Genomic DNA, 12,623 nt, shown 5'->3' with positions numbered 1-12,623 from the left:
GGCTGAGGAACTTTGCCCAGAAAAATCAAAGACATGCCTTAAAGAAACTGGCCCCCGAACTGAAATTTGATAGCCAATGCGGCCCTCGGACTGAAAAGTTTGGAGACCCCTGAGCTAAGGAAAAGATAATCTAAGACTTAAAAGGGAAAGTAGAGACGCTATACAAAAAAAAAAGCGGAGCTAAAGAAATAGATCTTATGAGCTGGGGTAGAAATGACTGTAAGAAGTGACGATTTGATTTAACATACCTGACTTAGAGCAAGTGACTGACCTGACTTTGAAAACTTTGACAAGTCTCGTGGATGACCTTCATCAGCTCCGCGTCCTTGAGGTCAGCAGCCGGACGTCCGGTCAATTTTAGAGGTGGAATTTCTAGCTTCAGCTGGTGGATTCAAAATACATAGGATTGGAAGAACTAATGCGCACTAATCGAGTGGATAAAATACGTGTTCAATAAGATTGGAAGAACTGGTGCGCACTAATAGAGTGGATAAAATACGTGTTCAATAGGATTGGAAGAACTGATGCGCACTAATACAGTGGATAAAATACGTGTTCAATAGGATTGGAAGAACTGATGCGCACTAATACAGTGGATAAAATACGTGTTCAATAGGATTGGAAGAACTAATGCGCACTAATCGAGTGGATAAAAACCGATTGGAATACTGTGATGCGCACAAATACATTGGATAAAAACCGATTGGAATACTGTGGTGCGCACTAATTAAGTGAATAAAACCGGTTGAAAGAACGAATGCGCACCATCGTGATGTGTGGTCTGTTAAATTGTTACTCATCTGTATGTGGCCTACTAGACTGACATTGCGATACTAGATTGACCTTGATGTACTAGACTGACCTTGATGTACTAGACTGACCTTGATGTACTAGACTGACCTTGATGTACTAGACTTACCTTGATGTACTAGACTGACCTTGATGTACTAGACTTACCTTGATGTACTAGACTGACCTTGTTATACTAGACTGACCTTGATGTACTAGACTGACCTTGATGTACTAGACTGACCTTAATGTACTAGACTGACCTTGTTGTATTGACTGACCTTGAAGTATTGGACTGACCTTGTTGTATTGACTGACCTTGAAATATTAGATTGACCTTGTTGTATTGACTGACCTTGAAGTATTAGACTGACCTTGACCCACGTGACTGACCTTGACCCACGCGACTAACCTTAACCCACGCGACTGACCTTGCTCTTGAGCTGCATGAGGAGCTCATCAATGTACCCGGTGAACTTGGCCACACTGACCAGGAAGTCGTCACGTGCTGAGATGCTCGTCTTGCGCTGTTCCTTCTGTCGGTCACGTGACACAGGCCATAAGAAAATAGTCACGTGATATGTGGGGGGGGGGGGAGAGAAAGAAAGGTCTGTTTAACGTTTGGGTTAGGGTTACTTGGTATCTATCTGCTAGTCTATCTATTAATCTATCTGATGGAATATCTATTAATCTATCTGCCGGTCTTTCTGCCGGTCTTTCTGCCGGAGAATGTGCCGGAGAAAGTACCGTCCTACATGCGAGACAGCCAACATCCTTGCTTACAACTTGCCCGGAAACTTACCGAACAATTAATCGGATAATTTACCGGATAGTTTTCCCGACAATCTTCCGGACAATCTGCCGGAATAACTGCCCGCCAACCTGCTGGCAATTTGCTTGGACCAACCAAACTAAGCCCAACACACCCCCACCTCTCCACCCCCCACCTCACACCACCCACCTTATAACCCCTACCCCACCGACCTTAGAACCCCACCTCACCCCACCCACCTTATAACCCCTACCCCACCCACCCTACAACCCCCCTTCCCCCAACTGACCTGCAGCCCCGTGCTCTCATCATCTGCAGTCCTAGACGGCCGTTTGGCGCTAGACTTGCGCTTCGACATCTTCCGGTCTGTGGACTTCTTCGCCGAAACTTCCGGCTTGCCGGCAGTGTTGCTCTCCTGCATGTTGACCTGAGACTTCTCCAGGTTGTTGTACTGGTGGTAGGCGAGCAGCGGCTGGTACACCTGGCGACATTGGAACCAGTGCCTGAATTACAGGGGCATTGGAACCAGTGCCAGAATTACAGGGGCATTTGAACCAGTGCCAGATTTACAGGGGCATTGGAACCAGAGCCAGATTTACAGGGGCATTGGAACCAGTGCCAGAACTACAGGGGCATTGGAACCAGTGCCAGAACTACAGGGGCATTTGAACCAGAGCCAGAATTACAGGGGCATTGAAACCAGTGCCAGAACTACAGGGGCATTGGAACCAGTGCCAGAATTACAGGGGCATTTGAACCAGTGCCAGAATTACAGGGGCATTGGAATCAGCTATGAACATCCCTCACCCATCAACCCCCCTCAACTACCTAAATTACCATTATCCCCCAGCCCCATCTGTCAGTCCCCCCCCCACCAGCACCCCCCTCCCCTCCCCCACCTACCAGAACCAGCATCCTCTCTATCATGTGTATGGCGTTATCATTGAGCAGCCCGTACTCCAGCTGGGAGGGCATCTCGCTCTCCGCCTCCATCAGGGAGCCGTAGACCGGCACCAGCCCGGGGGTGGTCCTCAGGAAGAAGAAGCTGGCCACGCCCTTGTTGGCCACGGACTCGGGCAGGTTGTTCCAGGCCATGTGTAGCACGGTCTTGACGACACCCTGGGGGTGGGGGGGGGGGGTGATATACGTCAGTGACTGTTACAACACCAGATTATGGGCAATGGGCGGGTAGTGGGAGGTGTGTGAAGTGAAGTGGGGTGTGGTGTGGTATTGTGGAAAGCAAAAGGTGTTATGTGGAATGTGTGGTGTTGTGTGAAGTGTGTGGAGTGTGTGGTTTTGTGTTAAATGTTGTGTGTGGTGTGTGGTGTTGTGTGGTGTTGTGTGGAGTGTGTGGAGTGTGTGGTTTTGTGTTAAATGTTGTGTGTGGTGTGTGGTGTTGTGTGTGGTGTGTGGTGTTGTGTGGAGTGTGTGGAGTGTGTGGTTTTGTGTTAAATGTTGTGTGTGGTGTGTGGTGTTGTGTGGTGTGTGGTGTGTGGTATTGTGTGAAGCTAGTGGTGTTGTGTGGAATGTGTGGTGTTGTGTGAAGTGTGTGTGGTGTGTGTGGAGTGTGTGGTTTTGTGTTCAATGTTGTGTGTGGTGTGTGGTGTGTGGTGTTGTGTGGTGTGTGGTATTGTGTGAAGCAAGTGGTGTTGTGTGGAATGTGTGGTGTTGTGTGAAGTGTGTGTGGTGTGTGTGGTGTTGTGTGGAGAGTGTGGAGTGTGTGGTTTTGTGTTAAATGTTGTGCGTGGTGTGTGGTGTTGTGTGTGGTGTGTGGTGTGTGTGGTTTTGTGTTAAATGTTGTGTGTGGTGTGTGGTGTTGTGTGGTGTTGTGTGGAGTGTGTGGAGTGTGTGGTTTTGTGTTAAATGTTGTGTGTGGTGTGTGGTGTTGTGTGTGGTGTGTGGTGTTGTGTGGAGTGTGTGGAGTGTGTGGTTTTGTGTTAAATGTTGTGTGTGGTGTGTGGTGTTGTGTGGTGTTGTGTGGAGTGTGTGGAGTGTGTGGAGTGTGTGGTTTTGTGTTAAATGTTGTGTGTGGTGTGTGGTGTTGTGTGTGGTGTGTGGTGTTGTGTGGAGTGTGTGGAGTGTGTGGTTTTGTGTTAAATGTTGTGTGTGGTGTGTGGTGTTGTGTGTGGTGTGTGGTGTTGTGTGGAGTGTGTGGAGTGTGTGGTTTTGTGTTAAATGTTGTGTGTGGTGTGTAATGTTGTGTGGAGTGTGTGGAGTGTGTGGTTTTGTGTTAAATGTTGTGTGTGGTGTGTGGTGTTGTGTGGAGTGTGTGGAGTGTGTGGTTTTGTGTTAAATGTTGTGTGTGGTGTGTGGTGTTGTGTGGAGTGTGTGGAGTGTGTGGTTTTGTGTTAAATGTTGTGTGTGGTGTGTAATGTTGTGTGGAGTGTGTGGAGTGTGTGGTTTTGTGTTAAATGTTGTGTGTGGTGTGTGGTGTTGTGTGGAGTGTGTGGAGTGTGTGGTTTTGTGTTAAATGTTGTGTGTGGTGTGTGGTGTTGTGTGGAGTGTGTGGAGTGTGTGGTTTTGTGTTAAATGTTGTGTGTGGTGTGTGGTGTTGTGTGGAGTGTTGTGTGTGGTGTGTGGTTTTATGTTAAATGTTGTGTGTGGTGTGTGGTGTTGTGTGGAGTGTGTGGAGTGTGTGGTTTTATGTTAAATGTTGTGTGTGGTGTGTGGTGTTGTGTGGAGTGTGTGGAGTGTGTGGTTTTGTGTTAAATGTTGTGTGTGGTGTGTGGTGTTGTGTGGAGTGTTGTGTGTGGTGTGTGGTTTTGTGTTAAATGTTGTGTGTGGTGTGTAATGTTGTGTGGAGTGTGTGGAGTGTGTGGTTTTGTGTTAAATGTTGTGTGTGGTGTGTGGTGTTGTGTGGAGTGTGTGGAGTGTGTGGTTTTGTGTTAAATGTTGTGTGTGGTGTGTAATGTTGTGTGGAGTGTGTGGAGTGTGTGGTTTTGTGTTAAATGTTGTGTGTGGTGTGTGGTGTTGTGTGGAGTGTGTGGAGTGTGTGGTTTTGTTTTAAATGTTGTGTGTGGTGTTGTGTGGAGTGTGTGGAGTGTGTGGTTTTGTGTTAAATGTTGTGTGTGGTGTGTAATGTTGTGTGGAGTGTGTGGAGTGTGTGGTTTTGTGTTAAATGTTGTGTGTGGTGTGTGGTGTTGTGTGGAGTGTGTGGAGTGTGTGGTTTTGTGTTAAATGTTGTGTGTGGTGTGTGGTGTTGTGTGGAGTGTGTGGAGTGTGTGGTTTTGTGTTAAATGTTGTGTGTGGTGTGTGGTGTTGTGTGGAGTGTTGTGTGTGGTGTGTGGTTTTATGTTAAATGTTGTGTGTGGTGTGTGGTGTTGTGTGGAGTGTGTGGAGTGTGTGGTTTTATGTTAAATGTTGTGTGTGGTGTGTGGTGTTGTGTGGAGTGTGTGGAGTGTGTGGTTTTGTGTTAAATGTTGTGTGTGGTGTGTGGTGTTGTGTGAAGTGTGTGGAGTGTGTGGTTTTGTGTTAAATGTTGTGTATGGTGTGTAATGTTGTGTGGAGTGTGTGGAGTGTGTGGTTTTGTGTTAAATGTTGTGTGTGGTGTGTGGTGTTGTGTGGAGTGTGTGGAGTGTGTGGTTTTGTGTTAAATGTTGTGTGTGGTGTGTAATGTTGTGTGGAGTGTGTGGAGTGTGTGGTTTTGTGTTAAATGTTGTGTGTGGTGTGTGGTGTTGTGTGGAGTGTGTGGAGTGTGTGGTTTTGTGTTAAATGTTGTGTGTGGTGTGTGGTGTTGTGTGGAGTGTGTGGAGTGTGTGGTTTTGTGTTAAATGTTGTGTGTGGTGTGTAATGTTGTGTGGAGTGTGTGGAGTGTGTGGAGTGTGTGGTTTTGTGTTAAATGTTGTGTGTGGTGTGTGGTGTTGTGTGGAGTGTGTGGAGTGTGTGGTTTTGTGTTAAATGTTGTGTGTGGTGTGTGGTGTTGTGTGGAGTGTGTGGAGTGTGTGGTTTTGTGTTAAATGTTGTGTGTGGTGTGTGGTGTTGTGTGGAGTGTGTGGAGTGTGTGGTTTTGTGTTAAATGTTGTGTGTGGTGTGTGGTGTGGAGTGCAGGATTACTACAGTATAAAGAGAGTCAAACGTTGAAACCTGACAGGCGGACGTTGTCTCTTCTTCTGGAATATTCGTGTATTCTGGGATCACTGGGTTATCTGATTGACAAAATATGTATTTACATATATACACACACATATATATATATATATATATATATATATATATATATATATATATATATATATATATATATATATATATATACATATATATACGTGTGTGTGTGCGTATGTGTGTATTGCATGTCCGTGTTTAGATTTAAGTTTCTTTGTGTTGGTGTGTCTGTCCGACTAGTCTTCTGTGTATTCGTGTGTCTGTATGTCTGTCTGTCTGTCTGTCTGTATGTATGTGTGTATGTCTGTGTGCCTATCTAGATCTGTCTGCTCTACTTACCATCAGGGTTAGCCACCTTCATCATCGACTCTTGCCTTGACCAGGACGACTCTTCTTCCTCCAAGATGGCGCTGGGTGTGTCGGTCCCTGCAATACGTCAACAGCTGTGTCAGCGGGGACTAGATGTGGGGGTGCGGACTTTTGATTGACGCGACTAATGGTGAGCAAGTGGCGCTCTCTCGCATATTTAAATTAAAACTACCAGCAAAAGTCTCGCGGAATAAATTAAAACTTTCCATTTAAAAAATCACGCAGATAAAATCCTACCATCAAAAAGCTCGCAGATAAAAAAAACCTACCATCAAAAAGCTCGCAGATAAAAAAAACCTACCATAAAAAAACTCGCAGATTAAAAAAAAATCTACCATCAAAAAGCTCGCAGATAAAAAAACCTACCATCAAAAAGCTCGCAGATAAAAAACCTACCATCCAAAAACTCGCAGATAAAAAAAACCTACCATCCAAAAACTCGCAGATAAAAACCTACTATCAAAAAGCTCGCAGATAAAAAATCCTACCATCCAAAAGCTCGCAGATAAAAACCTACTATCAAAAAGCTCGCAGATAAAAAATCCTACCATCCAAAAGCTCGCAGATAAAAACCTACTATCAAAAAGCTCGCAGATAAAAAATCCTACCATCCAAAAGCTCGCAGATAAAAACCTACCATCCAAAAGCTCGCAGATAAAAACCTACTATCAAAAAGCTCGCAGATCTTCTCCTTATAAAACAAGATGGAGACGGGGTTGTCCATCTTCTCCGGCCCACGGTTGAGGAACGTGGACAGCTGGCTCTCATTCCGCTCCAGAAACTCCTCAAAGATAGCGGGGTTGAGCAGGTTCAGGCCGTCGTACACCCGGTCCCGCATCCACTCCACTCTGACGTCATCCATCCTCAGGCCGGTGACGTCACGGGGGTTAGGTGGGGTACGGTGACGCCACTGTGGGTTAGGTGTCGTCAGTCATTGTTCAACGTCTCACGAACCAAAATGTCAGCAGTTTGATAATGTCTAGGTCACGTATTAATCTGAAATAACGTGTATCATGGGTTAGGTTTTGCTGAATTTAGGTGGGTAGTTCAGGTTAATTAAAATAGACCCACTCCCCACAAATCTTGCCACCAGCAGAAGTCAGTGTGAGCATTTTTAAAGTTTCACAATAAAAAAATATCAGGATTAATAAAAGACATTAACCCTGTAGAAAAAAGCCATGCTATTTTTTTGCTATATTTTTTTACAAAGGGAAGCAACCCGTGATTATCTTTTTAAACATTGTAAAAGTTGAGTAGCCTTTCTTTATAAGTTTCAGCCGTAAAGATAGAATATTATGTAGCCTACAATGCGTTACCTAAGTGTCACAAACTAATGTTAGTGTTACGTTTATAGGTTGACCTAGACATACATATGTCCTAGGTCCTAGGTATATCTACTTTTCTCGACTCTAATAGAGTTTAGCTTGTAGACTACAGATTATGGAGTGTAGATTACATATTATATAACAACAGTGTATAGACTCATATAGAAGACTCTATACTACATTGTAATGTAGTATAGAGTAGATCTAGATCTAGATCTAGTAGAGTATTGAGTGTCTGATTTGGTTTATCTATTTTAAGAATGCGACGTTCGCTCTTTTACTAAAGTAATTATTTTAACTTTTCATTCAAAAATCTTAAAATGGAAATAACTAAGCAACATATTTAGGGTTGAAATCCTAACTTACACAACAGGACCCAAATCAAATACGATAAAACTTAGTTAGTAGTAGCTTGTCGATACTTTGTTTATTGTGTTTTTAGTGGAATCCATTAAAATTTGATTCTCACGTGACGTCACAATAGTACATTGCGTCACTTCCCGATCAACGTGCTAAAAATAGACACTATTCTTGTATATTTTCCCTATCAAGCTAAAACATTTACCGTGCTAGCTCATGTTGGGTCGAGTTCCTGGGTTCGAGTCCAGGTCAGCACCAGCTTCTAAATTAAGCATTTATATTGAAACCATTCCATTTTTTAGATGTTTTATTGATCTAATCAATCAAAAACCCATTCTAGTCAATCATAAACCCATTCTAGTCAATCATAAACCGATTCTAGTCAATCATAAACCCATTCTAGTCAATCAGAAACCCATTCTAGTCAATCAGAAACCCATTCTAGTCTATCAAAAAACCCATTCTAGCTAATCAGAAACCTATTCTAGTCAATCAGAAACCCATTCTAGCTAATCAGAAACCTATTCTAGTCAATCATAAACCCATTCTAGTCAATCAGAAACCCATTCTAGTCAATCAGAAACCTATTCTAGTCAACCATAAACCCATTCTAGTCAATCATAAACCCATTCTAGTCAATCATAAACCGATTCTAGTCAATCAGAAACCCATTCTAGTCAATCAGAAACCCATTCTAGTCAATCAGAAACCCATTCTAGTCTATCAAAAAACCCATTCTAGCTAATCAGAAACCTATTCTAGTCAATCAGAAACCTATTCTAGTCAATCAGAAACCCATTCTAGTCAATCAGAAACCCATTCTAGTCTATCAAAAAACCCATTCTAGTCAATCAGAAACCTATTCTAGTCAATCAGAAACCTATTCTAGTCAATCAGAAACCCATTCTAGTCAATCAGAAACCTATTCTAGTCAATCAGAAACCTATTCTATTCAATCAGAAACCTATTCTAGTCAATCAGAAACCCATTCTAGTCAATCAGAAACCCATTCTAGTCTATCAGAAACCCATTCTAGTCAATCAGAAACCTATTCTAGTCAATCAGAAACCCATTCTAGCTAATCAGAAACCTATTCTAGTCAATCATAAACCCATTCTAGTCAATCAGAAACCCATTCTAGTCAATCAGAAACCCATTCTAGTCTATCAAAAACCCATTCTAGTCAATCAGAAACCTATTCTAGTCAATCAGAAACCTATTCTAGTCAATCAGAAACCCATTCTAGTCAATCAGAAACCCATTCTAGTCAATCAGAAACCCATTCTAGTCTATCAAAAAACCCATTCTAGTCAATCAGAAACCTATTCTAGTCAATCAGAAACCTATTCTAGTCAATCAGAAACCCATTCTAGTCAATCAGAAACCTATTCTAGTCAATCAGAAACCTATTCTATTCAATCAGAAACCTATTCTAGTCAATCAGAAACCTATTCTAGTCCATCAGAAACCCATTCTAGTCTATCAAAAAACCCATTCTAGTCAATCAGAAACCTATTCTAGTCAATCAGAAACCCATTCTAGTCAATCAGAAACCTATTCTAGTCTATCAAAAAACCCATTCTAGTCAATCAGAAACCCATTCTAGTCAATCAGAAACCCATTCTAGTCAATCAGAAACCCATTCTAGTTAATCAGAAACCCATTTTAGTCTATCAGAAACCCATTCTAGTCAATCAGAAACCCATTCTAGTCAATCAGAAACCCATTCTAGTCAATCAGAAACCCATTCTAGTCTATCAAAAAACCTATTCTAGTCAATCAGAACCCCATTAAAGTCATGTAGTGATGACTGACAACACAAAAGTAGATTAACCTGCTTGAAAGGAATTTAGAGGATCAAAATATTTAAACAGGTTTTTCTTTTACATCAAGAGGCAATTTTAAAAATTGTTTTTAAATGCAATCCATGTAAGTTTTGTTTTATGATTAAGTGCACGAAATGGTTGGTTAAGGATTTAGTGCACGAAATGGTTGGTTTAGGATTAAGTGCACGAAATGGTTGGTTAAGGATTTAGTGCACGAAATGGTTGGTTTAGGATTAAGTGCACGAAATGGTTGGTTTAGGATTAAGTGCACGAAATGGTTGGTTGATGATTAAGTGCACGAAATGGTTGGTTTAGGATTAAGTGCACGAAATGGTTGGTTAAGGATTTAGTGCACGAAATGGTTGGTTTAGGATTAAGTGCACGAAATGGTTGGTTGATGATTAAGTGCACGAAATGGTTGGTTTAGGATTAAGTGCACGAAATGGTTGGTTAAGGATTTAGTGCACGAAATGGTTGGTTTAGGATTAAGTGCACGAAATGGTTGGTTTAGGATTAAGTGCACGAAATGGTTGGTTGATGATTAAGTGCACGAAATGGTTGGTTTAGGATTAAGTGCACGAAATGGTTGGTTGATGATTAAGTGCACGAAATGGTTGGTTTAGGATTAAGTGCACGAAATGGTTGGTTTAGGATTAAGTGCACGAAATGGTTGGTTTAGGATTAAGTGCACGAAATGGTTGGTTTAGGATTGGGCCCATGTAAGGGTTTGTTTAACGTCAACATCCATGTTACGGTTTATTGTTAAAGCCTGTTTTAAGGTTTGTCTGTGATTAGATCCGTCTAGTGTGTGATTTAGGTCCACGTACGTTCGCTCTACGATCCGTGTGTTGCTGGTAGCTTTACCCAACCAACACACTGTGGCGACCCTGACCCGTGCCACTATACACGACACCACCCCCTCCCATCCCACACACACCCCCTCCCATCCCACACACACACACACTCCCATCCTACACATTCTCCCATCCCCTATACCCACCGTCACGGGGCAGCAGAGGTCGTTCCGATACAGTTCACACAAAGCCCCGTGCATTATGGCCCCCGACTCAAGACGCCCCCAGCCCTCGCTAGCTCTACACGATCTTCATTCAACCAGAGAAAAATTCCACAAACTTAGCGCGGACTGTGACGAAAACCACCAAAACAAATGGAGAATCTAAACGGTGTTTGAAATATCTGGGCCTACGTGACTGCTTCAGTAGGCCGCTAGAAAACGTGTTTCTGTTTCGTTTTTTAAACACAAATATTTGGAGTTTTGCGGTTAAAAAAATGTTGACTGAAATTTTTACTGTTTACATTTTTGTGAGGTCTCTTCAATAATAAAAGAGGAATTCGCGAATAAATTGTGCTGAACCATTTCTTGTGAGCGAAGTTAATAATTGTCAGGTCTTACCCCCCCCCCCCCCCCAACAGAGGTACGGTTGATGGACCCCCCCCCCCCACCATATACAAATATTCGTATATGTCATAGTTATTTGGCAGGAGGAAGGGGGGGATGTGCTGTTGCCTTGTTCAACATACAACGCGTGTGGCGGCCGTATGTCAACATACACCATATGTATCTGATAAATCTGAATGTCAATGATGAGGGGGGGGGGAGTAACCTAACAAGTGTCTCCGGTATCTGTATAGTTTGATTGTTCGTTGCACACTTTCTCGTTCGTCCCAGTTCATTCGTTGAATCAGTGGGCTATCTAGTTCACAATCATAATCAAAACAATCCAAAGGGCAGAAGAAGTAGAGTTTAAGCATCGCATCATACGTTTCACAAACAAAGACGTTTAACGGTAAGACTAAAGGACGTCATCTGGAAGTAAGGCTAAAGGACGTCATACGGGAGTAAGGCTAAAGGACGTCATATGGGAGTAAGGCTAAAGGACGTCATATGGGAGTAGGGCTAAAGGACGTCATATCGGAGTAAGGCTAAAGGACGTCATATGGGAGTACGGCTAAAGGACGTCATATGGGAGTAGGGCTAAAGGACGTCATATGGGAGTAAGGCTAAAGGACGTCATATGGGAGTAAGGCTAAAGGACGTCATATGGGAGTAAGGCTAAAGGACGTCATATGGGAGTAAGGCTAAAGGACGTCATATGGGAGTAAGGCTAAAGGACGTCATATGGGAGTAAGGCTAAAGGACGTTAGTAAAGTTACTAACAATAGGAGAGTAACACGAAGTTCCTACAGAAGTAAGTCCTACAAAGTAAGTCCTACAGAAGTAAGTCCTGCAGAAGTAAGTCCTACAAAGTAAGTCCTACAGAAGTAAGTCCTACAAAGTAAGTCCTACAGAAGTAAGTCCTACAGAAGTAAGTCCTACAAAGTAATTCCTACAAAGTAAGTCCTACAGAAGTAAATCATACAAAGTAAGTCCTACAGAAGTAAGTCCTACAGAAGTAAGTCCTACAAAGTAAGTCCTACAGAAGTAAGTCCTACAGCAGTAAGTCCTACAGAAGTAAGTCCTACAGCAGTAAGTCCTACAGCAGTAATTCCTACAGCAGTAAGTCCTACAGCAGTAAGTCCTACAAAGTAAGTCCTACAGAAGTAAGCCGTAATTGCTACAGAAGAATGTCCTACAGCAGTAAGTCCTACAGAAGTAAGTCCTACAAAGTAAGTCCTACAGATGTTAGTCCTACAGAAGTAAGTCCTACAGAAGTAAGTCCTACAGAAGTAAGTCCTACAGAAGTAAGTCCTGCAACAATAAGTCCTACAAAGTAAGTCCTACAGAAGTAAGTCATACAAAGTAACTCCTACAGACGTAAGCCGTAATTGCTACAGAAGAATGTCCTACAGAAGTAAGTCCTACAGAAGTAAGTGCTACAGCAGGAAGCCCTACAGAAGTAAGTCCTACAAAGTAAGTCCTACAAAGTAAGTCCTACAGAAGTAAGTCCTACAGCAGTAAGTCCTACAGAAGTAAGTCCTACAGCAGTAAGTCATACAAAGTAAGTCCTACAGAAGTAAGCCGTAATTGCTACAGAAGAATGTCCTACAGAAGTAAGTCCTACAGAAGTAAGTGCTACAGCAGGAAGCCCTACAGAAGTAAGTCCTACAAAGTAAGTC

General features: G+C 42.7%; 1 protein-coding gene across 1 annotated transcript in view; it reads right to left on the bottom strand.

Annotated features, from left to right (window-relative positions):
- LOC131926992 (dynein axonemal heavy chain 10) overlaps nt 1-6,085 on the bottom strand; it is a 91,970-nt gene extending 85,885 nt beyond the window's left edge. The window contains exons 1-6 of the mRNA XM_059282627.1: nt 6,005-6,085; nt 5,645-5,706; nt 2,465-2,680; nt 1,851-2,042; nt 1,221-1,325; nt 272-382 (exon numbers count right to left, since the gene is read on the bottom strand). Of these exons, the coding sequence (XP_059138610.1) occupies nt 272-382; nt 1,221-1,325; nt 1,851-2,042; nt 2,465-2,680; nt 5,645-5,706; nt 6,005-6,029 (711 nt within the window). The 5' untranslated portion in view covers nt 6,030-6,085. The remainder of the gene's footprint in view (nt 1-271; nt 383-1,220; nt 1,326-1,850; nt 2,043-2,464; nt 2,681-5,644; nt 5,707-6,004) is intronic.
- Nucleotides 6,086-12,623: the final 6,538 nt, after the last annotated feature.

This window comes from Physella acuta, unplaced genomic scaffold (genome assembly GCF_028476545.2).
Source record: "Physella acuta isolate Inbredline_101_S28 unplaced genomic scaffold, ASM2847654v3 ptg001357l, whole genome shotgun sequence".
Classification (NCBI taxonomy): Eukaryota; Metazoa; Mollusca; class Gastropoda; family Physidae; genus Physella; species Physella acuta.
Note: the sequence above shows the minus strand (reverse complement) of the source record. Positions and strands in the feature narration are given on the sequence as shown.